Source organism: Gopherus flavomarginatus, chromosome 1 (assembly GCF_025201925.1).
Source record: "Gopherus flavomarginatus isolate rGopFla2 chromosome 1, rGopFla2.mat.asm, whole genome shotgun sequence".
Taxonomy (NCBI): Eukaryota; Metazoa; Chordata; order Testudines; family Testudinidae; genus Gopherus; species Gopherus flavomarginatus.
In genome coordinates this window covers 307732707-307759685 of record NC_066617.1, presented here as the reverse complement: position 1 = coordinate 307759685, position 26979 = coordinate 307732707, and the positions used below count along the sequence as shown (strand labels likewise).

Genomic DNA, 26979 nt, shown 5'->3' with positions numbered 1-26979 from the left:
CATTCTTATGTTCTTATGTTCCCTAGGCAACTTGTTCCAGTGCTTAACCACTCTGACAGTTAGGACGTTTTTCCTAATGTCCAACCTAAGCCGCCCTTGCTGCAATTTAAGCCCATTGCTTCTTGTCCTATCCTCAGAGGTTAAGAAAATGTTTTTCTCTCTCTCCTCTGTGTAACAACCTTTTATATACTTGAAAACTTTATCATGTCCTCTCTCAGTCTTCTCTTCTCCAGACTAAACACTCCCATTTTTTTCAATCTTTCCTCATAGGTCATGTTTTCTAGACCTTTAATCATTTTTGTTGCTCTTCTCTGGACTTTCTCCAATTTGTCCACATCTTTCCTGAAACGTGGTGCCCAGAATTGGACACAATACTCCAGTTGAGGCCTAATCAGCATGGAGTGAAGCGAAAGAATTTCTTCTTGTGTCTTGCTTACAATATTCCTGCTAATACATCTCAGAATGATGTTGCTTTTTTTTGCAACAGCCTTACACTGACGACTCATATTTAGCTTTTGATACACTATGACCCCCCCAATCCCTTTACGCAGTACTCCTTCCTAGGCAGTCATTTCCCATTTTCTATGTGTGCAACTGATTGTTCCTTCCTAAATGGAGTACTTTGCATTTGTCCATTTTGAATTTCATCCTATTTACATCAGACCATTTCTCCAGTTTGTTCTGATCATTTTGAATTTTATTTCTATCCTCCAAAACACTTGCAATCCCTCCCAGCTTGGTATCTTCCACAAACTTTATAAGTGTATTCTCTATGCCATTATAATCATTGATGAAGATATCGAACAGAACTGGACCCAGAACTGATCCCCATGTGACCCCACTCATTATGTCCTTCCAGAATGACTGTGAACCACTGATAACTACTCTCTGGGAACGATTTTCCAACCAGTTATGCACCCAACTTATATTACCTCCATTTAGGTTGTATTTCCCTAGTTTGTTTATGAGAAGGTCATGTGAGACAGTATCAAAAGCCTTACTAAAGTCAAGATATACCACATCTACCATTTCCCCCCTCTTCATAAGACTTGTTACCCTGTCAAAGAAAGCTATCAGGTTGGTTTGACATGATTTGTTCTTGACAATCCGTGCTGACTGTTACTTATCCCTCAATATCTTCTAGGTTTTTGCAAACTGATTTCTTAATTATTTGCTCCATTGTCTTTCCAGGTACAGAAGTTAAGCTGATTGGTCTGTAATTCCCCAGATTGTCTTTATTTAGCTTTTTATAGATGGGCACTATATTTGCCTTTTCCAGTCTTCTGGAATGTCTCTCGTCTTCCATGACTTTTCAAAGATAATTGCTAATGGCATCATAGATATCTCCTCAGTCACCTTCTTGAGTATTCTAGGATGCATTTCATCAGGCTCTGGTAATTTGAAGGCTTGTTTTTTCTCCATTTTAGACTCTGAACCTACCTCATTTTCACTGGCATTCACTATGTCCAATCACCACCAACCTTCTTGGTGAAAACTGAAACAAAGAAGTCTTTAAGCACTTCTGGCATTTCCACATTTTCTGTTATTGTCTTTCCCCCCTCACTGAGTAATGGGCCTATTCTGTCCTTGGTCTTCCTCTTGCTTCTAATGTATTTTTAAAATGTTTTCTTGTTACCTTTTATGTCCCTAGCTAGTTTGATCTCGTTTTGTGCCTTGGATTTTCTAATTTTGTCCATACATACTTGTGTTATGTGTTTATATTCATCCTTTGTAATTTGACCAAGTTTCCACTTTTTGCAGGACTCTTTTTTGAGTTTCAGATCATAGAAGATGATATGCAAAATATGGCAGGAGACCAGCTTGGTTTAACAGAAAAATCTTTGGTGAGCTTAACCACAAAAAAGGAGCTTACAAGAAGTGGAAGATTGGTGCTAAAGCAGGGTTAAAGAAGTATGGGCTGGATGAATGGATTATAAGGTGGATAGAAAGCTGGCTAGATCATCGGACTCAACGGATAGTGATCAATGGCTCCATGTCTAGTTGGCAGCCGGTATCAAGCGGAGTGCCCCAAGGGTCGGTCCTGGGGCTGGTTTTGTTCAATATCTTCATTAATGATCTGGAGGATGGCGTGGACTGCACCTTCAGCAAGTTTGCAGATGACACTAAACTGGGAGGAGTGGTAGATATGCTGGAGTGTAGGGATAGGATACAGAGGGACAAATTGGAGAATTAGGCCAAAAGAAATCTGATGAGGTTCAACAAGGACAAGTGCAGAGTCCTGCACTTAGGAAAGAAGAATCCCATGCACTGCTACAGACTAGGGACCGAGTGGCTAGGCAGCAGGTCTGCAGAAAAGGACCTAGGGGATATAGTGGATGAGAAGCTGGATATGAATCCACAGTGTGCCCTCGTTGCCAAGAAGGCTAACGGCATTTTGGGCTATATAAGTAGGAGCATTGCAGACATGATCATTCCCCTCTATTTGGCACTGGTGAGACCTCATCTGGAGTACTGTGTCCAGTTTTGGGCCCCACACTACAAGAAGGATGTGGAAAAATTGGAAAGAGTCCAGCAGAGGGCAACAAAAATGATTAGGGGGCTGGGACACATGATTTATGAGGAGAGGATGAGGGAACTGGGATTATTTAGTCTGTGGAAGAGAAGAATGAGGGGGGACTTGATAGTTTCTTTCAACTACCTGATAGGGGGTTCCAAAGAAGATGGATCTAGACTGTTCTCAGTGGTGTCAGATGACAGAACAAGGAGTAATGGTCTCAAGTTGCAGTGGGGGAGGTTTAGGTTGGATATTAGGAAAACCTTTTTCACTAGGAGGGTGGTTAAGCACTGGAATGGGTTACCTAGGGAGGTAGTGGAATCTCCTTTGTTAGAGGTTTTTAAGGTCAGGCTTGACAAAGCCCTGTCTGGGATGATTTAGTTGGGGATTGGTCCTGTTTTGAGCAGGGGGTTGTACTAGATGACCTCCTGAGGTCCCTTCCAACCCTGATATTCTATGATTCTAAATGCCATGCAAATACCTGTTCTCACTTTCAGGTGACATTGTAAATAGGAAGTACGTAGCATTATGTCCAATAAATATAAACAAACTTGTTTGTCTTGGTGATTGGATGAACAAGAAGTAGAACTGTGTGGACTTTTACCAATATAGATATGTTGTAAAAAAATCACACCCTTAATTGACATTATTATACCTGCAAAATGTTCTAGTGTAGACCTGGTCTAAGAGTTAATTGTCCCCTCTGTAAAACGGAGATGATAATAATATTAATCCACTGCTGAAAAGCTCTTTAAATTCTTCAGAAGGAAGATGTGGTACATGTGAAGCGCTGTTATTACTTAGAGAAATTGGAATAACCTCATATCTGGAAGGACACAGTTTCTAAATTCTTTTGTAAGTCAGGAAATAGGTGGGGTAGAATATTATGTTCTGATATGGGACCCCTTTGCACTGCTTCCCTAGCACAAATAGGTAAGAAACTTGACAGAACTGGCCAGATGGGATTTCTCCCGTGTAAGGGAAATCCCCAAAGAGCCTACAGCTGCCATAGTGGCTTCCTTCAGCCTGTGAATACAGCTCTGCAGCACTCAGGTGTTGCATACCCTCTGCGTAAGGTCTCAGAATCCTCCTCCTCCCTCATTTTCTTATACCTAAAGGAGCAGTACTCAGAAAACAGAACCCAAGCTGCAGTCTCCACAATAAGTATGTACTATTTAAAAATACAACTGCAGATACTAATTAAAGGTAGGGGAACTGACTCACACCTTGCCTTCATGCCAGTTTGAAAATGTCTGGAGAGCCATTTTCATTCTTGCCTGCCTCTATACTTGGCTCCAGTGAGCACTGGAAATGGAAGTGCCTAAATGCCATGAGACCAGCTCATCAATTGCAGATCTTCATGCTCCCATGCAAACGGCTGTTCCACAGTGTACTGTTCCCTGATTTCCCCTGCATCAAGAGCCATGGTACCAAAGCTGTAGGATGGGTGTTAACGCTGACTGTCTTAGCATTATCTTGCAGGTTGGTTGTGCTGTTCTTCAGCTCGGCCTCCTCTCCCATGCAATGGTTGGTCTTTAGCCCAAATTTGTGGAGCCCCATGTGCACTATGCTCATGTTAAAAGGCATCCAGAGGCTTAAAGGAAGGGAGGGATCCTCCTTTGACATTGTATGCGAAATGACCTACCTTGAGCTGCTTTCACCCCATCTGAGTTTAGAAGCAGAGTTAGGAAGATGATGTGGCCCAGGTTATCTATATGCTCCTGAAAGGATTTACAATAAAAATAAGGATAAAAATCCAGTAAAAGGAAGCAGCTTTTTCTCCCCCCACCAAAAAAAAAACAAAAACAAACCAAACCCAGCCAAGAATTTATTTTAATTATTGCAGTCCTATCAAATTAATTGATCTGTCCATTATGTACTTATTTCTTTGTGGCTCTCAGAGAACAAGATAAGATATTGGGAATGAGGAAAGGCTTTGTGTTACAAAAGGGCACGGCAGTTAATTTTTGACAGCAGGCAATAAAAAAGTTATCATGTTTGTATAATAGCTGTTCAGTCACTTTCTGTGCCATGATTCACTCAGCTTTATGAGAAGTATCAATAAATATTATACATGTTCCTCTTTCAAAGCACCAAACTCCTATTGGGGGAATTCCCAGAGCACACTATAAAAGGGCTTCCGTTGTCCTTTCTCCATCATACCTGTTTGCTGAGAAGATGAAGTGTGCAAACTTGGCTGTGCTGCTGGCCTTTCTACAAAATGCCATTGCACTGAATGCAGCCACCATCACGCTCCAGAATGTGGTAAGATGTATATTATGATTTTCACAGGCTCTAATGTATTCTTTTTTCCTCTCGCTATTCATGTTGCTAGGAAAATCTTTTAAAATTATTTGAGGCAAGTTTTCAGATCTCCACTTGTTCTGTAGGCTCTCTGCAGGTAGCAAGTGTAAAATATCACCTTTAACGAATGTGCTGGGATTTAATTATAAATCTGAAAACAAATTACACTGTTTTAAAAAGCTAAAATTCTGCCTTCAGTTAGGTGAATGCAACTCCCATTGAGAATTGGAATAGAGTTTAAATGCAAAATGCAGGTTGTAATTAAGTAACTATCGTTTGTACCTGAGATGAGCTCAATCCAAAACCACAGATGCAAACGCCCCACAGCCTTTTGGAGTATTGAAGATCTGGATCTATATCTCAGTGTCTCCGGTTCATTTACCCAGCACTTTGAAAATATAATGCACTATATGAGTTCTAGGTGATACTATTAATGCAGTCTCTTGGTCTAGTAGGCCTTGAAGGTGCTGTGGACTCAGTAGTGAACTCAGCATCTAAGGGGAGGGAATGTTCTTCACTGCAGCATGATTAAACAGCGGCAATTCCTGGCAGTAAGAATCAAGGATGAAGTGTAAATATGTAATGATAAGCTGAGGACAGGGGAATTTAATATGTCAGAAATTTCTCCTCATTATGATCGCTCTTGGGTAAACCATAATTTGTGCAGACATTTGTAAAATTTATGATGCTCCCAGACAAATGGCTGCATACGTTTATCTTTTTGATGAGCTGTCACAAACCCCTCTGTTTTCTCTGAATCAGTTTAAACAAGTGGCCCTTTTCCTGCACCTTCCAGTTCCTCAGCTGTCCAGATGGGTGTTTTAGGGGCTCCTTAGGAGTGGGACTGTCTGACGGGCTGGGGGAGTGAGGGAGCAGGTGACGGGGATGCAGCAGCATGAGGAGCTGAACAGGTTCTTGGATGAAGTAATGGGAGGCCTTCTGTAGAAGCCGGCTAAAACTGGCTCTGGGGCTCCAGAGCTTTGCCAGAATGGAGTTCTGCTTCAGCCTGGCTTTGAAGTTGTGCAGCCGGGGATGACACCTGCCACGCAGAGCTCCTGCATGAATGGCACATTGCTCTTGTATTGCTGCCTAGCAGCTGCCTCCTTGTGCCTCCTTCCTGCCCCGCACTCCCCTAGTTTAATCATATCACTTGATGCACAGTTTATCAAATGGTTTTGCAAGCACTGGAGACTGCCACGGTTCCCATTCGGTGGAGCTCAGCTGCGTACATTTGTGGGCCGCGTCCCTGCGGTATAGTGTTTAGTGCAGTACACAGGGCCTTCATTACTGTAGACTCCCAGGGATGCATGTTAAGATTGAAGAGTGACATCTAATCTTGCCAGTGTTATGGAGGAGTAGGACCTGAAACCTTATTCCATAAGATGGCAGTGAGAAGGTATACATTACTTTAGCACAGGGGTCGGCAACCGTGCCAAAGATGGCACGCGAGCCAATTTTTAATGGCACGCGGCTACCTGCTGGGACTCCGAGTGTCATTAAAAATCCTGCCAACGCGGCATGCCGCAGGGTCCGCGGTCCCGGGCCAGAGTGCCGGCCGAGCGCAGCAGGCCGCCGGCCCCTCCCCCGCCTTCCCCCAGAGCCCTGCCACCGCCCGCGCAGCGCTCTGGGGGCTCGAGCTAGGTGCTCCCGCGGGGCAGCGTTTGGCTCCGTGGGGAGGGAAAGATGCTCCCCGCTCAGCCGGATCCCTTCTGCTGCGCGCACAGCGCTCTGAGGGGCGGGGCGGGGCGGAGCAGAGCGGGGACGGTGGCGGCGGCAGGGCTCCGGATGAGGGAGGAGCCTCGTGGAAAGGGGGGTCGGCGCGGGGCGGGGGTTGGGTAAGAGGTGGGGGCAGTCAAGGGACAGGGAGCAGGTTGGGTTGGATGGGGGGGTGGTATACTGGGGGGTGGTTAGGGAGCAGGGGGGTTGGATGGGGCATGGGAGCCCCGGGGTCTGTTTGGGGGGTGGATAGGGGTCAGGGCAGTCAGGGGACAGAGAGCAAAGAGGGTCCTGGGGGAGCAGTTAAGGTGTGGGGGGGTCTCTCGAGGGGGTGGTCAGGAGACAAGGAGCTGCGGGGGTTGGATGAGTCAGGAGTTCTGGGGGGACTGTCAGGAGGTAGGGGTGTGGAGAGGGGTTGGGGTAGGCAGGGAGTGGGGGGGTTGTATGGGTCCAGGGTTCTGGGGATCCTGTCGGGGTGGTGAGCAGTTAAATAGGCATGGGAGTCCAGGGGGTGTGACTAAGGGTTGGGGCAGTCAGGGGACAGGTAGGGGGTAGGGTCCTAGGGGGGCAGTCAGGGGATAAGGGGCAGGGAGGCTTAGATAGGGGATGGGGTCCCAGGAGGGGGTAGTCAGGACAAGGAGCAGGGGGTGTTGGGGGTTTGAGGGGGAAGTCACTGAGCCCTCTGCCCTGAGCCCTGACCCCCCCACCACACTCAGCCCTCTGCCCTGAGCCCTGCACCCCCACACACCCACAGGCCCCTGCCCTGAGCCCTGTACCACCCAGCCCTCTGTTGACTCCTTCACCCCCCCCATGACCCCAGCCCTGACTGGCACCCCCACACATACACAGCCCCCCTACCCTGACACCTGCACCCCCTCACATGCCCCTAGCCCTCTGCCCTGACTCTTGCACTCCCCACATCCCCTGCCCCCCGACATCCAATGCACCCTGCACATCCCCACCCCCACCCTGAGCACCAAACGGGAGCCCCTGCACCCTCACTCACATTCTTACCTGCTCCCCTCACAGCACTTGGGAGCTGCCCCCACACCCAAACCTCCTGTCCCAACCCTGAGCCCCCTCCTTCATTCTAGCTCCTGGCCAGACCCTTCACCCCTAGCCCTGTGCTCGGTCCACTCCAACTCTCAGCTCCGTGCAGAGAGAAGAAGAGAATGGGCCAGAACCAGGGAGAAGATAGGTACCCACTGTATGTGGGCAGGGCCGGGACCCCAGACCAGCACTGGGCTGAGCGGGTCCAGCAGCCGGGATCCCGGCTGGCAGGAGCAGGAGGATGGAACCCCTGAGTGGCAGTGGGCTGAGCCGCTCAGCCCATTGCTGGTCTGGGGTTCTGGCTGCCAGACACTTCCCAGCGAGGGTCCTGGCTGCAGGTCCCACTCAGCCCACTGCCGGCCTAGGTGAACAGAACCCCAGACCAGCAGCGGGCTGAGTGGGTCGATGGCATAAGATCAACATTTTAATTTAATTTTAAATGAAGCTTCTTAAACATTTTGAAAACCTTGTTTATTGTACAATACAACACTAGTTTAGTTATATAATATATAGACTTGTAGAGAGAGACCTTCTAAAAAACATTAAAATGTATGACCGGCATGCGAAACCTTAAATTAGAGTGAATAAATGAAAACTCGGCAAACCACTTCTGAAAGTATCAGAGGGGTAGCCGTGTTAGTCTGGATCTGTAAAAGCAGCAAAGAATCCTGTGGCACCTTATAGACTAACAGACGTTTTGGAGCATGAGCTTTCGTGGGTGAATACCCACCTCCTCAGATGCATGTAGTGGAAATTTCCAGGGGCAGGTATATATATATATGCTAGCAAGCAAGCTAGAGATAACGAGGTCAGTTCAATCAGGGAGGATGAGGCCCTATTCTAGCAGTTGAAGTGTGAAAACCAAGAGAGGAGAAACTGGTTCTGTAGTTGGCAAGCCATTCAGCTTCAGTTCATCTGCAAATTTGACACCATCAGCTCAGGATTGAACAAAGACTGTGAATGGCTTGGCAACTACAGAACCAGTTTCTCCTCTCTTGGTTTTCACACTTCAACTGCTAGAATAGGGCCTCATCCTCCCTGATTGAACTGACCTCGTTATCTCTAGCTTGCTTGCTAGCATATATATACCTGCCCCTGGAAATTTCCACTACATGCATCTGAGGAAGTGGGTATTCACCCACGAAAGCTCATGCTCCAAAACGTCTGCTAGTCTATAAGGTGCCACAGGATTCTTTGCTGCCACTTCTGAAAGGTTGCCGACCCCTGCTTTAGCATAAATAATGCACATTGTTTTGGACAGACTGAGCATTTGTGGCCTTTCATTGATCTCATGAAGCTTTTTTCAAAGGAAGAACTCCATGAAACAGAGTTGTACCAGAAGAAACATTAACTGTCTCAGCAGTCGATCAGAAATCCCAATCAACGTTAGAGCTGCTGGAGGTGGTTCCCTTAACAAAGTCAAACTGTTTCAGAATACTGAGGAATCTGGAATGCTGATTGTCTGTCGGGAGAGGGGGTCATGATTTAAATAGGGATGGGACATGTATTCAATTGTAACAGGCGTTTTTGTTTCCTTTCCAGACTACAACTCTTCCTACCCTGGTGGAATATCTGACAGAACCTCAGGCCACACTCAGCAAACCTCAGTTCATGCCAGAGGTATACCGTTGTTTACTGTTCTTGAAAAGTTATAGTAAACATCATCATTAAGATGAGAGAGATGCGTGGTCTAGTATATTAAGTGTAGGACTGGCAATCAGGTGGTTTAGAGGTCTAATCCTGGTTGTCACACGTCTCTGTGTTCTATGCCAAATTGCTAAGTCCAGGATTTTCAAAATTAATTTAATAAATTTAGGCTCCTAAATCCATATAAAGTTGCCCAAATAAATGGCCTGGTTTTCAGAAATGCTCAGCACCCAGGAGCTCTCATTTACTTTATTAAGCTACAAATATTTGGATCAGGCGGAATAATATTTCTCTTAAACTCAGATACCTTTATGCAATACATGATTTAATTTTACAAACAGAAGTTTTGCAGTCAAGTCCTGGCTGCAGGCTAGGACAGTTTGCTCTCTGTTAAATACTAAATGAAACCTATATAGCTTTTAAAAATAGACAGACCAACCAACCAAAAAGAGCTGAGCTTCAACATATTTTTATATAGGACTTGGAAAGATGTTATGACCAAAGTTAATAATTCTATTGACATTGCACTGTGATCAAAGGTGTCAGGGACTCAGGAAGATCTTAATAATAATAATATTGCTTATGGTTTCATCAATATCATGAACCCTGCATACAATAATGTCAATGGAAGAAATGAAACAATTCTGTCAACATCATATTAAGTCTGAAGAAGCTATGAATTTGATGTGATGTTAATGTGCAAAGGTCTTTAAATCTGCAACCATTATTCATGCTGAATAGTTCTACTGAAACCTGCCCCTCTAAATTCCTGCTAAACATCATCAGCCTTTAATTCTTAGTTCTTACAGGAGCTGAATGACTCAACCTATTGGTACCATTTTTCTTTTTTGGAGGAAGGATAGTCTTATGGTTAAGGAACTAGCCCAGGAGTCAGGGAATTTGGGATGGTCCAGTGGTTGGGGCATTGGCCTGAGGCTTTGGATAGCTGGAGTCAGATTGCTGCTCTGCCACAGACTTCTTGTGTAATCTTGGGCAAGTCATTAACTTCTCTGTGCCTGAGTTCCCAATCTATACAATGGGGATAATAGCACTTCCCTATCTAATAGAGGTGTTGTAAGACAAATACATGAAAGATTCTGAGGTGCTCAGATAGTAGGGCAATGGGTGCCATAAAAGATAGAATTCTTGCTCCTGCCACAAATTTCATGTGTGATCTTGGCCAAGTTACTTAAACTTTCTGGGTTAAATGCTGACTCCGGTTGAAGTCAATGGCAAAATTCCCATTGCCTTCAATGGAGTTCCTCATTGGTAAAGCAGGGATAACAATATTTCTTCCTCTCACCCTTTAGCTATCTTGTATATTTAGAATTTAACTTCTTTAAGGCAGGAGCTGTCTCTTACTATGTATATGTTCATCTTGTAGCATAATGAGGCCGAACCTCAGGGGAGGGTAAGTAGACACTCCTATAATACAAATAATATTTTTTTAATGAGTAGTTGAATCCATCCATTTAAGTTTGGTGGGTTTTTCATAGTTTAAATCCACTTTTAAAAGAGTGAATTAATTTATTAAATAAACATAGATAAAGGACAGTTTGCAATCTGTATCAGGGATAAAATAATGCCCCCTCTCCACAGGCTAGCACAGATGGGGACCTTATGAAAAGTAAATACAATAACCATATTTGTCTGTTCATTAGCTGTTTTCCTCTCTGCTCCTTTTTTCACTATTCCTGCTGAGCAGAATGCAAATTCAGTAATGTGAGGAATCTGAGGGTGACAATTCCAAAAGCACCTAAGGGACTTAGGAGCCCAAGGCCCATTTTTAATAGTGACCTAGGCCCAGATATTTAAAAACTATTTAAGCATTGCTGCACTCAGTGTTGCAATGCCTAACTAATTTAGGTGTCTCACTTTCATTTTCAAAAGGGATTTAGGAGCCCAAATTTAGGGATTGTATTAATCAAAGGAAGCACTGAATGTGGAACAGAAGCCTGTTTATCTCACTTTATTGGATGTGGACAAATTTAGTCATGATAAAAACTACTCATAAAAGCGGTATTTAGCAGCCAATATTTTATAATTTTTTAACTCTAACTGCCCCAGTTAAGAAACTTGTTTGTGCCCCTGTGCACTGATAGAGCAGTGATAAATGTCCACTCAATACCCTGCAGTAGTAGGCATACCAGCTCTCATGTGCATGTGGTTGAGTTTGCAACCTGTTTACTAGGCTAGCTGAAAAATATAAATGAAACATATTTCCAGTGGGGAAAATAGGGTTTAGTCAAAATCAAAATTTTCCATGAAAATAGATCAATTTCTGTGGGTTCTTCCATCAATAAAATCCAAACAAAACTTTGTAAAGTGCTCTGAAATTAGTAGACTAAAAGCATTAACTGGACCTGATGCAAAGACTATTAAAAGCAATGGAAAGACTCCCTATAAGATTTAATATGATTATTTCCTGCTCTGCCATTGACTCACTGTCTTATGTGATTTTTCTAAGATAACTTTCCTGTACCTCAGTTTTGCCAGTGTTAAAATGGTTATAATAGAATTTAACTACCTCTGTAGAGGTGTGGTGAAGCTTAATGAATTAATATCGGAAAATACTTTGAGTTTATTGGAAGAAAGTTGTAATAATAATAATTAATAAATGCTTTCAGGGTCACTATTAATTATTATGCTCATTTTTTTTCCTGCTTGGGGACTGTTGTCAGTCCTTTGCTGTCGTTTCCTAGTAGCATATTGACAATTTATTATTTGCTTTCTGAAACAAACTTGTTCTTACAGCCATTTGCCAATGTAACCGGCTCTTTGAATGAAAATGGAGTATGCCAGTGCTCAGTGTACCTGCCAGACACCACGTTTCCTGTGCAGAAGGTCGAGATGCTGGAAATCACAGCCCGAGTGCTTTCTGAGAAATTTGAAATAGAACTTACTAAAGTAAGGATTTTTGGTTTTTCTTGTAAAAAAAAAAAAAAATCTACCAGTCCTATTTTTAGTGAATGTGAAACAGCAGTCAGAACTTTGCAGGGCCTGCCTTCCAAGCAACTGCAGCGAGGGGCACGTAAAAATTGCAAGGAAAAGGGTGATTAAACATAAAATATTCAATATTGTAGCATGCACGCAGGGCCTTAAATAACATGATTTTCAAGTATCCTCAGGCCTCATTCCTAGGCCTATAGGCAGTTCCCAGGGAGGTTTGGGGCCTGGGGTGAAAGTGATGGATCCGTCTTTTCTGGGACCAACTGTGCCGGCCAATTGCACCAGCCCGCAGGGCTTCCCAAAGCATGGGGCCCAGAGCGGTCACCCCAATTCACCCTACCCAAGGGACGGCTCTGCCTCTAGGCACATGGTGTTCTTGGAGGGATGGATGGAGAGCTATGCTACTCTATGAACCATGGAACAGTCTTGTTGGCTTGTAATTGCTATATACAGTCACAGAGGAAGCTATGATTCGTGCTCCCTCCTGTGTTATTACTTATATGTAACCAGCTTATGGGAGGGAATGAGGGAAAAGAGAGCAAATGTCAGCTCAGCCCAGGTTGAAGCATGGGCAAAAGTCCACCCCCTGACCTCCTCCATTCTCATAACAGTTGAAAAAAAAATCAGTTATTTTCTCTGTCGACATCTGATGCTCTAGCAATGACTGAGGAATTATGTATTCTAGTTAAAGACAAACTCCTTACCCATACACTACTTTGCTTGTTTGTTACAAGGATTCAGAGCTCATTTTTCTTGCAAAAAGCAGACAAAACTAGGGGACTACCGTGGTTTCTTGAGAGAAGGAGAACCTACATTTGATTTTTGCTGGTATATGAATATTCAGGGTTTAAATTAGGTGTCCGTGAGAAAGTGTTTGACTTCTCCAGGAGCCAGACATCTTAAGAAATGAAGTGTCCTTGAATTAATCAGTAGAAAAGGCACAGCAGTGAATTATAAATTCTAACCATAAATATTCATAACTCTCTTCTAGTATAATCAAGAATAGATAAGAAATTATGCATAAAAACACAACAATATGTGTGTGTGGGGGCATAATCCTATAGAAGGTCTTTTAAGTTACAATAATTTGCTTTGAAATAACTAGTGCTAACGATGACATACATTCAGTTGTCAGTGAAGGTATGAAGACAATTTGACAAATCTCAGTGTCTCTTGGCACAAGAGCTATCTGATCACTTTAGGACCAATATGGAACTTGACACTAATGATCCAGGAAGACATTAGCTATTTAAGGGCTCCAAAGTGCTCCCACTGTGGTCAGTTGCAAAATTTCAATTGCTAGCAATAGGACAGGATCAGGTTTATAATTTCCATCCTGAAACTTGGACTAATTCTGCAAGGCCCTCCCAAATCAGAGAGGAATGAAATAAGACCCACTTGAAGCCAATCTCCTATTGAAGTGAAACTCTGCATTGGGAGTTTTGCCTGAATAAGGACCAAGTATGGCTGGCAGGAACTGGCTGCTTTTTTGAAACCCTGTAGTCATTCTCTATTAAAAAAATGGCTGGACTCTAGTGACCAGATCCTCAGCTGATGTCATTTTCTTGAAGTCAATGGAGCTCTGGCAGTGTATACCAGTTCAGGAGTTGGCTCTCACTTTTCAACTCCAGTGGTGGATACCAAAAAAAACTTGACCTAATCTGAGTTTCACTGCACTTTACCACTTTGAGTCTGATCAGCCAAACAGTGTTACAATATATCCAGTTAGATACAGTCTGACAGATCCTCCAATGTGATCCCAGGCAAAGAGATATCAGGTCAGAAATGAAAACAAACTGTATTTTTGCTTAACTGTGGAGTTATTACAATTTCATAGTTAGTTATTATGTTGCTTGACTATAGAACAAAAAAGATACCAGGCGTTGACCTGTTTGTCTCTGAGTTCAAGTAAAATTGAAATGTCTGGAGAGGGGCAGAAGACGCTTGAATCTATGTGCATATCTGTACTTGTCTCACGTAAACATATTTCTCAGGCTTCCTTTGAAATGAGTTTCTTACCTTTCTAGTTGTAAAGATACCCCTCAGTGTGTAACCCAATGTACTGCTTGTTTCCTGAAAATACCTATGGACAAAATAAAACCAAAAGATCTCCCAACTCATCCTAGCGATAGAGGGGTCTGAACCAAAATTCTGGGTTCCAAGCACCCCCAAATTATGGGGATGTTCAGATCCACATCCAATTTTGCAGCACAGACTTGTCTTTACACATTATGGAGTGGGACCATCTACTGAACTACTGTGAAATTTGAAACAACTAGGCAAATCATAAGTACTTCAATTTCGGTTTTGAATCTGAGAACCACTTTGCAAAGAATAACAAGCTGATCCTCAACTAATTTAAATAGATGTAGCACCATGGAAGTTAGTTTACAACTTGCTAATTTACACCAGCTGAGGATGTGACCCAAATGCCATAACTACATTTCATCATCCCATTGTGATTGGGTTCAATCTTTCCTTACTTGCTTAGTCAAAACTCCATTTGAAGCTAATGGGAGATTTTCCTGAGTAAGACTTGTAGGATCCAGCTCCTTAAGAGGTGCTATACATGTATTAGAAGTCCTAGATATACAACCTGATTGAATCTCTAAGCTTTTGTCTGATTGTAGGCTGCTAATTCAACAACCAAGAGGGGCCCTTTTGTAAACTCAGCAGGCAGTGAATTTCACAAAGAGATACTCTGATATCCCAAATCAGTAAAAAAGTGTAGCTTGAAAATGTTGGACTAATTTTTTCATCTGTAATTATTATGATGAAAAAATTAACCTGTTAGACTAATGCAGGAATCAGCTTTGTTCACAACAGTGAAGAGGAGTATGGCTCTCTTTGTGCACCTCATTAAAAGGGAAGAATAGCAACTTTAACCCTCTGGGAGAATGTACCTTTCAGTGCTTTGACCACAATGCCCAGAACATGCTTGGGCAATAAAAACAGGAAGCGCAAACACACCTGCCTAACAGAGAGGAAAACTATATTCAGGATAGATTATTCTGTTGGAAATATTCCTCTTGATCTCAGGCTGGGTTATATGCCGTGCAGGTGGCATGCTCACCATGTGATCATGGAGGTCAGACTTGCCTGTGGCCAATGCACTTGTACGTGAATTGCTTGCTCATGTCATTTCTATGCCCCTTTTCCTCCTTCTCCATCCTTTTTCATTTTATGCCTTCCTTCTGCTTCCTCATTCCTCCACCCCCACCCTCCACCTGCGTGCTGGAGGAGTGTCTGCTTGCATGCTGAGAAACCTGTGTTGATAAATACCAGTTTTGGGTAACTGACACAATAAATGAACATTACAGATTCTCTCTCTGCCCTTTTCAGGCCCTTAGTGTGACAGTGCTTGCAAAGCAGGAAAAACTAGATAGGAATTATTCTTATGCATGCCTAAAATAGATGAATTTTATATTTCTTTAAGGGTGAAATTCACCTCCTGCAGAGGTCCACCACAAGGCTTATGCACTGCTCAAACCCCACTGCAAAGTTCTGTGATGAATGTGAGATGCATGGTGAATACTGATCTGTACCCAAAAATGTGGTTTATGTACTAGATTTCTGAGATGGTGTGTTGGCCTGTTAGAGGGGAGCAGATGGTTTCAACACAATCCTCCACAGGTAGATACAATCACAAGCTATTAAGGCAAAATGGGTCTAACTGCCAAGCATTAGAGCAGCCATCATGGGAGGCATTCTCCTAGATGGCCTGGCTGTCTGAGGTAGAAGGAAGACTGAGCTGTGTAACACACTCCAAATAGGGCTTAGGTAGTGCTCTGCCTTGCGCTAGCCCTCTGCATTTTGGCCAAATTGAAGAAAACAGATCAATACATCTGAGAAAACCAAAACACCTGGGCTCAGGCCTGAAGCTCTTACTTATGAGAGTAGCCCTTACTTATGCAGGTATTCCACTGACTTCAACGGATGGCAGATTTGACATATTTTTGGCAACTAGCTTTTCTTTTAAAGCATTTGTTTTCTTAAAGTATTTTGATATTATGAACATCAGGATAGATACTCACATTTCTGAACATTTGTGCCTGTGGTATAGGTAATTGTACATATCAGTACGTGTTTTCTCCACATGGTTGCCTACTTTGTGCTCACCAGTTTGCAAATGCAAATGTATTTTTATGCATGCGGTGGGTTCATGTGCAAATTTTATAGGCGCAGTTTAGACACCAACTTTTAAACATCTTCCCCACAGAGGTTACTGGTGAAATCTCCCAGCTCTCATTGGATTTTTGTGAGTAGCATGGTAGTCAGAATACATCTAAATCCTCTCTTCAAACAACATGGATCTTGCTCTATGGACTGGTCCATGTTAGGGTGGAGGTAGGGAAATTTAAACATACCTATGGTGAATGTACAGTCAGTTAGCTCCATATATGGAGATAAATTTAAACAGACACTATTTGTTTTGATTGCCAAGTACAATACATTTTATTATTCCTTAGCTTGAATTTATACAGGACTAAAACTATGAGAGCCATATCCTCAGTTGGTGTAAATCAGTGACTCAGTTGGTGTAACCAGGAGATATTCAAAGACCTGAAACTCAAAAAAGAGTCATACAAAAGTGGAAACTAGGTGAAATTACAGAGGATGAATATTAAAAAAACCCAACAGAAGCACGAAGGGACAAAATTAGAAAGGCCAACCCCCCCTCCCCCAAGATTAATCTAGCTAGAGACATAAAGAGTAACAAGAAAAGATTTTACAAATATATGAGAAGCAAGAAGATGACCAAGGTCAGGCGAGGCCTATTACTCAATGACGAGGGAAAGATAATAACAGAAAACACAGTAATGTCTGAAGTGTTAACTGCCTTTTTTTGTTTATATTTTCACCAAAAAAATTAGCAGTGATTGGATAACATAGTGAACATATGTGTAAATAGGGTAGGATATGAGGCTAAAATAAGGAAAGAACAAGTTAAATGTCTTCAAGATGGCAGGGCCTGATGAAATACATCATAGAATACTTAAGAAACTGCTGAAGAAACTACTGAAGATATTGCTGAGCCATTAGCAATTATCTCTGAGAACTCAGGGAAGATGGGAGAGATCCCAGCGTCCTGGAAAAGGGCAAATATAGTACCTATCTATAAAAAGGGGAATAAGGACAACCCAGGGAATTATAGACCAGTCAGCTTATCTTTGGTACCTGGAAAGATAAAGGAGCAAATAATTAAACAATTTGCAAGCCCCTAGAAAAAATAAGGTGACAAGTAGCAGTCAATATGAATTTGTGAAGAAAAAATTACGTCAACCTAAAATTCTTCTTTGACAAGGTAACAACCCTTGTGGATAGTGTGGACACAGCAGATGTGATATATCTTGATTTTAGTAAGGCTTTTGATACTGTCTCACATGTCCTTCTCATAAGAAAACTAGAGATATATAGCCTAGATGAACCTACTATAAGGCAGGGCTGTCCAGAGAATTCAGAGGGCCTGGGGCAAAGCAATTTTGGGGGCCCCTTCCATAAAAAAAAGTTGCATTACTATAGAATACTATATTCTCATGGGGGCCCCTGCAGGGCCTGGGACAAATTGCCTCACTTGTTCCCCTCTCTGGATGGCCCTGCTATAAGGTGGGTGCACAACTGGTTGGAAAAGCGTATACAGAGAGTATTTATCAATAGTTCACATTTGAGCTGGAAGGGCATATTGAATGGGGTCCTGCAGGAATCTGTCCTGGGTCTGGTTTTATTCAATATCTTCATAAATGGTTTGGATAACGGCATAGAGAGTACACTTATAAAATTTGTTGACAATACCAAGCTGGAAGGGATTGCAAGTGCTTTGGAGGACAGGATTAGAATTCAAAATGATCTTGACAAACTAGAGAAATGGTCTGAAATAAACAGGATGAAATTCAGTAAAGACATACGCAAAGTACTACCTTTAGGAAGGAATAATCAATTGCACAAATACAAAATGGACATAACTGTGTAGGAACATACTGCAGAAAAGGATCTAGGGGTTATGTGGCATCACAAATGGAATATGAGTGAACCATGTAATATTGTTGCAAAAAAACCTGAACATCATGCTGGGATGTATTAGCAGGAGTGTTGTAAGCAAGACATGAGAAGTAATTCTTCCATTCTACTCAGCACTGATAAAGCCTCAGTTGGAGTATGGTGTCCAGTTCTGGGCACCACACTGAAAAGATGTGGACAAATTGGTGGAAGTCCAGAGGAGAGTAACAAAAAATGATTAAAGGTCTAGAAAACATGACCTACGAGAAAAGATTGAAAAGACTGGGCTTGTTTTGTCAGGAAAGGAGTAGACTGAGGAGGGAGGTGAAAACAGTTTTCAGGAACCTAAAAGGTTGTTATAAAGAAGAGGGTGAAAAATTGTTCTCCTTAACCACTGAGGACAGAAGTAATGGGCTTAAGTCGCAGCAAGGGAGATTTAGGTTACACGTTAGGAAAAACTTCCTAACTATAAAGGTAGTTAAGCACTGGAATAAATTGCCTAGGGAGGTTGTGGAATCTCCGTCACTGTAGGTTTTTAAGAACAGATTAGACAAACATCTTCCAGGGATGGTCTAGAGCAGGGGTCGGCAACCTCTGGCATGCGACTCGCCAGATAGATACTCACATTTCTGAACGTTTGTGCCTGTGGTATAGGTAATTGGCTCCTGGCGGGCTGGGACAGTTTGTTTATCTGCTGCATCAGCAGGTTCGGTTGATTGGGGCCCCCACTTGCCGCGGTTCACCATCCCAGGCCAAGGGGGGGTGGCGGGAAGTGCCGCGGGCTGAGGGACGTACTGGCCGTGGCTTCCCACCGTCCTCATTGGCCTGGGACGCCGAACAGCGGCCAGTGGGAGCAGGGGCGGCGCTAGACATTTCGCCGCCCCAAGCAGGGCAGCATGCTGTGGGGGGCTCTCTGCCGGTCGCCAGGAGGGCGGCAGGCGGCTCTGGTGGACCTCCCGCAGGCGTGCCTGCAGAGGGTCCGCTGTTCCCGCGGTCTGCTGGTCCTGCGGCTTTGGTGGACCTCTTGTAGGAGCGCCTGTGGGAGGTCCACCGGAGCTGCGGGACTAGCGGACCTTCCGCAGACATGCCTGCGGAAGGTCCACCGGAGCCACCTGCCGCCCTCCCGGCGATCAGCAGAGTGCCCCCTGCGGCATGCCACCCCAAGCACTCGCTTGGCATGCTGGGGCCTGGAGCCGCCCCTGAGTGGGAGCTGCGGTTGGCTGAACCTGCTGATGCGGCAGATAAACAAATTGGCCTGGCCCGCCAGGGTGCTTACCCTGGAGAGCCACGTGCCAGAGGTTGCCGACCCCTGGTTTAGATAATACTTAGACCAGCCTCAGTGCAGGGTTCTGAGGTCCCTTCCAATTCTACATTTCTATGAGTTTACGTAAAATGGCTTCCCTCAGACTCAAAAAGTAGTTCAGTCACAGTTGCATGAAAAATTGTAACTCTGAAAAGAGGGTCCTCTTATCTTTGGTTTGCCTCCTTAAGCTAAAACACTGAGATTCAGTAGTCAGATGCATTATTATTTGTTTAATTGATCTTATTTGCCCTGCACGAGTGTTGATGTACCATTGACTAAACTCCCAAAGACCTGCCCCAGCATGTACTGATGTTCAGTGTATATCTTGGAAAGAATTATTAGAGGGAAGTCTCTTTTCTGGTTGTTACAAATCCCTGGTCAGGAATCTGTAGGCAATATCACCAGGACAGTAGAACAGCAAAGCTCTAGTTTTAATGAAAAACTGTACCCATGTCAAATTTTTAAAAGTCAATTTCAGAACTGTCCTCTTGATTAAAATAGATCTGAAAAAAATTGTGACTGGTGCAAAACACTCTTAATTCATGTTAAGATAATGTAAAAGTTGCCAAATTAATTTTTAATTCAACAAATTCATTTTAAGTCTGAGAATATGCATGAGCAATTTCAGTCCAGAAGGTAATATTTAGGGAAGTGATAAGCACCTGAAAATTGGGACTTATAATGGAAATGCCTTCTAGTCCATAACTTCAGAGTTGCTAGTTTGACACAATAATATAATTCTATTTATTCCTGCTGAGAGATACTTCTTACCTTTTGGAATGCCATTAAGGAAGAATGGGTAGAGTTTTAAGTCATATGGGAAGAAGATTATATCTTTCCCAAGATGTTCCATTTGTATGGAACTTAAATTTTTCAGAGAATGCTCCAAATTCACATAATGTTCTTGACATTCTTCTTCACAGTGTTTGCACCATGACCTTTACATTAGTAGATACATGTGCAAAAGTATATTTATCCAGCCATCTGTTTAGTGGTTCCACATCTGAAGAGGCTGCTGCGCAACACTTATTCTACCTAAAGGCTCAAATAACTATTTCACCTCAACTGGCCTTCATTTAAATCAGTTTCAGGATGGATGGATTGGATTTGTAATAGTGCACTGTGCTAAAATACCCCCTTCTTCAGGGGACTCAATTAGTTCTAATGCAGAAAAGATTAGATACTATTTGCAGAGTGGTGGCCTGACCAGTGCCCACTGAAGTCAACAGAAAATCATCTTGGATAAATTGGTGGCTCTTTCGTTATCTTTTTCAGCCCCAGAGAGTAACTCTATACAGCAAGTGACAGGCTGCAGCAGTGAGTCTCTGAGCCCAGGTCAACAGACTCGGGCTTGCACTCCATGCTAAAAATAGCCGTTTAGGTGTTGCAGCTCAGGCTGGAGTATAGGCTCTGAGGTCTGGGGAGGGGGCTATTTTTAGCACTGCTATTTTCAGCACGATAGTGAAAGCCTGCATTTGTCGACGGGCTCAGAGACTTGCAGCCGCAGGCTGTGTAGACATACCCCCAAATTCTTCATGTACTTTGTTTATCTGAAATAATCACTGCAGATTCCCTGGTAGAATCTGGCACCAGAAATTCTATATAATCCTGGATGAAGTTAACTCCTAGAGGGACATTAGTGAGTGTAAGCGGGCGGCTTGCCCTGTGCAGGCTGGAGGGCCTGGGGCTCAGGGCCGGATTAACCTTGTGTGGGCCTGGTGCCAAACATATTTGTGGGACCCCCTGGGGTTAGTGGAGCATGGCGTGGGGAAGTCGGTCCCCAGAGCGAGGGGCTGGCTAGGTGCAATGGGCCATGGCCCAGTGGGGGTGGCCCCACTCCACCCAGCCCAGTGCGATGGCACTGTTTACAAACTGGCAGTTGCCAGATACACCATGGCCCACCCAGCCCTGTGCTGCCAGCACGCCTCTTCCTCTCAGGGCCCCCCAGAGGATTCAGGGGGCCTGGGCAAAGTGGGGGAGCTGCGGCGCTTGTACTCACCTGGCGGTGGTTCAGGTCTTCAGCAGCATTTTGGCGGTGGGGGGGCTCTTCAGTCACTTCACATCTTTGGCAGCACTGAAGGGCCCCCCGCCGCTGAAATGCCAGCCGAAGACCCGGACCGCCGCTGGGCCAGGGCTCACGGGGCCCCAGTGGGACCCAGAGAAAATTGCTGTACTTGCCCTCCCCCCCCCAGGTGGCCCTGCTTCCTCTTGGGGGGCAGACCTGGGGCATGCCCCATGGTTCCCTGGCCAAACAGCCCCCTGCTCCCTATGCCCAGCATCCCCTGGACCTGCTATGCCCATTTGTGGTGCCCCTCCACATATCCCCCACCACAAATGCACAGTGCCCTGCACATCACCACTCTGCCCAGTGCACCCGCACCCACAGCTCCACCTAGGGTTACCAGATAGCAACTATGAAAAAACGGGATGGGGCGGTGGGGGATAATAGATGCCTGTATAAGAAAAAGTCCCAAACCATGTGACTGTCCCTTTAAAAATGGGACATCTGGTCACCCTAGCCACATCATAACTACTGAGCACCACCCTACACCCCGACCACAACTGTCCTGCACCCACAGAACCCCCACTCCCTAGCACCCCAAAACACATAAACCTCCCCCACTGCCCAGCATCCCCACCCCCTCACAGCCCAGCACCCCCCACTAGCACCCCAGACACACACTCCCCTCACACCCCACCCCCCGGCTGAACTCACTGCTGCTGGGAGGTGACTGTGTCAGCTGGGCTGAGCCGAGCCGGTAGCATGGCTAGGACTGGGCTAGTTCCCGGGACGGGAAATTGCTCTGGCTCCTTGGGAGCAGCGTGATCACCCAGGCGAGGGCCTGCCCCTGCCCTGGGCAGCCTTTCAGGACCCTTTTGCCTGGAGGGACCCAGCCATGCCCCCGACACTGCCCCTTCCCCCCTATGCTGGCTGAGAGTGGCCAAAACCAGAGCTGCACTGGGGTCTGGCCAGGAGGCGGAGAGAAGGTGGGTGGGGCCAGGTGGCAGAGAGGAGCCAGCGGGCTGGCGGGGCCTCAGGGCTCAGTTCAAATGGAGCAGACCGGGCCAAGGCCCCTTCTGAGTGTGGGCCCAGCACCTCGGCACCATTGTAAACCTGGTATTGCTGGGGCAGCCAACCCTGGTTACTGAAAGAGGCACACCTGACAGGGATCAGGTAATTCCCCTATAAAAAGTAGCTGAAAGCTGAACTCAAGGAGAGCAAAGACTGCTGGGAGTGAGGAGGCTCCAGCAGAGTCCTGGGATTTGTGACTATGGTTTATCTACACCAATGTGCCCAACCTTATTACACAGGAGTGCCACATAAACCTTATGTGGACCAAACAGATTCTACATATTTTAATAAGATTTGAAGTCACCCATATTGATTTATAGTTGAAGTTCAGCTTGTTTTGTATGTATTTAGATAGGTTGTTTCTATGTACGGTATTGTCTATTTACACACTTGTGTAAACTAAAATGATGTAAACGTGAGGACAAAACACTAATGAATCGGCCGTTAGTATATTGCAGGAATCGTCACTCTTTGGCACGCAGCCCGCCAGGGTAAGCCCCTTGGTGGGCTGGACCGGTTTGTTTACCTGCTGCATCCTCAGGTTTAGCCGATTGCAGCTACCCCTGGCTGTGGGTCGCCGCTCCAGGCTAATGGGGGCCGTGGGAAGTGACGCGGGCCGAGGGATATGCTGGCCACTGCTTCCCACCACCCCCATTGGCCTGGAGCAGCGAACCACGGCCAGTGGGAGCCACAATCGGCTGAATCTGAGGATGTGCTGGGTAAACAAACTGACCAAATGTTGCTGATCCCTGGTATATTGTGCTGAAGCAGGCTGCAGGCCTTATGAAATACTCTAGTGGGCTGTGTACAGCCCACAGGCCATAGGTTGGACATCCCGGATCTACACTGTCCAGCAGTTTGGACAACGGGGGTATGAATAGCAAAGTGCACCAATGCTGCATTGTAAGTCACTCATGTGGATGCTTCGGGTGCAACCCATAAGGTTCCTAGTTTGCCTTCATGTAATCTTCTTCAAACAGGACTACACTAATGGGAAGAAGGAACCTTTTTGTTCACACCTCTGCATCCACCAGGGGAGCTACAGAGCAGCACTATACTGCAGGGCAGTATAGATGTAGCCCAAGATTCCAGCTAGGAAGTGCTGGCAGTAGCCTGCTAAGGCAGGAGAGACCCTGAGAGAGCAGGGGAAAGACAGCCAAAGTTCTCCAAGCAGGGTGGCTTGGGAGCAGGAAGAGAAACGTTTGCTTGTTGGACTTTAATTTGGGACTGTGAGTTTTATTTTGAGTTTCTTTTGTGAATAATCCTAGGTCCCAACAAGGGGTATTTTGACCCCAGAAAAAGAGTGTGGAGTCTGCATAAGGGGCCGTTGAGGGGGAAACAGGCAGGTGCTGCAGGGTGACCTCTGGCCATAAGGGGTTGCTCACAATGAGGTTGCCCTTGTTATAGTGAGAAATAAAAAAATGAAGATTATGAATGAAATTCTGCCCTTAGTAATGCACAGGTGTAAATGAAGGCAGAATTTGTCAAATTTATATATAAATGCATGTAATAAAGATGTCAAACATGCCTGTGATATATGCTAAACTAAACTTGAAAATGTGCTTTTTTTTTTCAGGTTAGCCAATATACCAAAGCAATTGAAATGTATGAACTGAAAATCCGAAACCTAACCATCAAGGTGCAACATATGGAGTCAACCAGTGTTTCTTACACTGAGTTGGACTTTCAGTTACTGAAACTGGAAATCAATGAAATGCAGAGACTGGTCACTCAGCTGAAATCCACGCTTGTTGGAAGCAATGTGATTGTTGAACAACTATACGTGGAGGTAGAGTATGAGGGTTATTCTGCCATTCAGAAATATTCAGTTCTCTATTACACCAGTGAAATCTGGAATGTCCCTACTATTGTCAGTGGAGTTACTCTGGATTTAAATCAGTGTAAATTTAAGCAAATCTTGGCTTTAACATGTTTCTTCATATCTGGCAAAAAATGGCAATTTTTGTCATTTGTGTGACTGAAAGCTAAAGTTCTTGGATGCTGCTATATTAAATAAATATGCTGTCTAAATTATTATAATAAATATTAATTTCTGGGCACCTATGCTTGAAAGCTTCTGTGCTCTAACAAATATAATTAAAATCTTAACTTATTAGGGCAGTGACCTGATTAATATAAAATCAAGAACTGGAAAAGACTCATACCTTCCCAATATTCAATAAATCAAATTTTCAAAACGATCATTCATTCACCTGGAGTGAATGATTGCTTTTGATGGTAAATAAAATATCATTAGTTTCTTCACTGTCTTCTTCAACATTAAATGGGTGTGTGCATAGATTATTTATCTGGGCAGGTAAAATTTCAAGACACGTCTGCATGGCTGAAATTATTTATAGGTAACAGTTAATAACCAAGTAAGCCTTATTGGACATTTTGGGGTGATCTTTAGCATTACGATATATGATTGAGTGCTTAAGACACAAACATTTTCTTGTAGTTACACACATCTGCATGAGACCTGATGTTTATGCTAAAACATATTCTTGGGAACATTTCCTAAAACTTGTTCTGCAGCATCTTTTGTGAAATGATAAATCCAGCCTAGAATGTTTGTGATATAAAGTTGACCATAATTTAAAGTCATGCTGAATTTTTATTTCTCCAGATTAGGAATCTGACTCTCATGGTAAATGATCTGGAATCACTGGACAAAAACAATATCCTTGCAATCCGTCGAGAAATTGTGACACTGCAGAATCGATTGAAGGAATGTGAAAAGGATAGAAATCAAACCACTCCACCCTCCTATTTCCCACCAGGTAAGCATTCTGTGTTTAAATCATATGAGAAGGGATGGTAGAAGTAGGAAGAAGACTGAGTTAAATGAAATGACAATAAAGCACAGGTCCTGGAAAATTTGCCAGACATGTATTAACCTTTCAGCAACAGGCTGGTATAAAAGATGAGAGCAGGAAACAAACACTTTCATGTACTCTTATACTGTTTTTCTAGTGGAAAAAGTTGGAAAACAATACAAAAGTATGAAAAGTAATGTTTTGTGCTTCTTTCAAACTCTCTTTTTGTGGTATAATATAAGAACATAAGAAAGGCCATATTGGGTCAGACCAAAGGTCCATCTAGCCCAATATCATGTCTTCCAACAGTGGCCAATGTCAGGTGCCCCAGAGGGAATGAACAGAACAGGTAATCATCTAGTGATCTCCCCATCCCTGCCCATCTTGGCTAATAGCCATTGATGGACTTATCCTTCATGAGTTTATCTAGTTCTTTTTTGAACCCTGTTTATAGTCTTGGCCTTCACAACATCCTCTGGCAGAGAGTTCCACAGGTTGACTGTGCATTTTGTGAAAAAATACTTCCTTTTGTTTGTTTTAAACCTGCTGCCTATTAATTCCATTTGGTGACCCCTAGTTCTTGTGTTATGAGGAGTAAAAAACCACTTCCTTATTTACTTTCTCTGCACCAGTCATGATTTTATAGACCTCTATCATATCCCCATTTAGTCATCTTTTTTCAAATCTGAAAAGTCCCAGTCTCTTATTAATCTCTCCTCATATGGCAGACGCTCCAACCCCTAATAATTTTTGTTGCCCTTCTCTGATTCTTTTCCAATTCCAATCTATCTCCTTTGAGATGGGGCGATCACATCGGTATGCAGTATTCAAGATGTGGTCGTACCATAGGTTTATATAGAGGCAATATGATATTTTCTGTCTTATTATCTATCCCTTTCTTAATGATTCCCAGCATTCTGTTTGCTTTTTTGACTGTCACTGCACATTGAATAGATATTTTCAGAGAACTATCCACAATGACTCTAAGGTCTCTTTCTTGATTGGTAACAGCTAATTTAGACCCCATCATTTTATACATGTAGTTGGATTTATGTTTTCCAATGTGCATTACTTTGTATTTATCAACATTGAATTTCATCTACCATTTTGTTGCCCAGTCACCCAGTTTTGAGAGAGATGTTTTTTCTGACTAACTCTGATCATGATTAACTTCTGTTAAAGTGATTTGTATCTTGTCAATGTCACTCTACTGCTGCTTGGGAAATTTGAGAAGCAGCTGATGCACTGGAGCTGTTTGTATGCAGATTCAAGAAGACAAAATTGCATAGTTTACATTTTTCATTAATATGCAGAAATTTATTCTGAGCCATGAAATCCTAGTTCCATTAAACTCAGTGGGAATTTTGCCATTGTCTTCAATGGAGCCAGGATTTCACTCTTTTATTTTATTTTTTTTTAAGAAAGTTTAAATTCTGCAGCAATTGATAGCTTTCCTTAAGGGAAAGCTTCCCAGTCACTAATGAATAGGCAAGAGGATTTTTCAAGCAGTGTTACTCCCTTGTATGCATTTTTATGACTTCTTTTTGCCAAATTATTCTAAAGCAGAATGTTCATAATACAATTGAGGAAGAAGACTGCTTTTTCA

At 43.8% G+C, this 26979-nt stretch overlaps 1 protein-coding gene across 2 annotated transcripts in view; it reads left to right on the top strand.

The window, feature by feature from the left end:
* Window positions 1-4664: 4664 nt before the first annotated feature.
* OLFM4 (olfactomedin 4) overlaps window positions 4665-26979 on the top strand; it is a 35917-nt gene continuing 13602 nt past the window's right edge. The window contains exons 1-6 of one of the 2 annotated variants that reach the window (XM_050949297.1): window positions 4665-4780; window positions 9128-9205; window positions 10617-10643; window positions 11987-12139; window positions 24131-24343; window positions 25184-25337. In XM_050949297.1, coding sequence (XP_050805254.1) covers window positions 4694-4780; window positions 9128-9205; window positions 10617-10643; window positions 11987-12139; window positions 24131-24343; window positions 25184-25337 — 712 coding nt within the window. In that variant the 5' untranslated portion in view covers window positions 4665-4693. The remainder of the gene's footprint in view (window positions 4781-9127; window positions 9206-10616; window positions 10644-11986; window positions 12140-24130; window positions 24344-25183; window positions 25338-26979) is intronic. The other variant, XM_050949305.1, reaches the window with a different exon arrangement.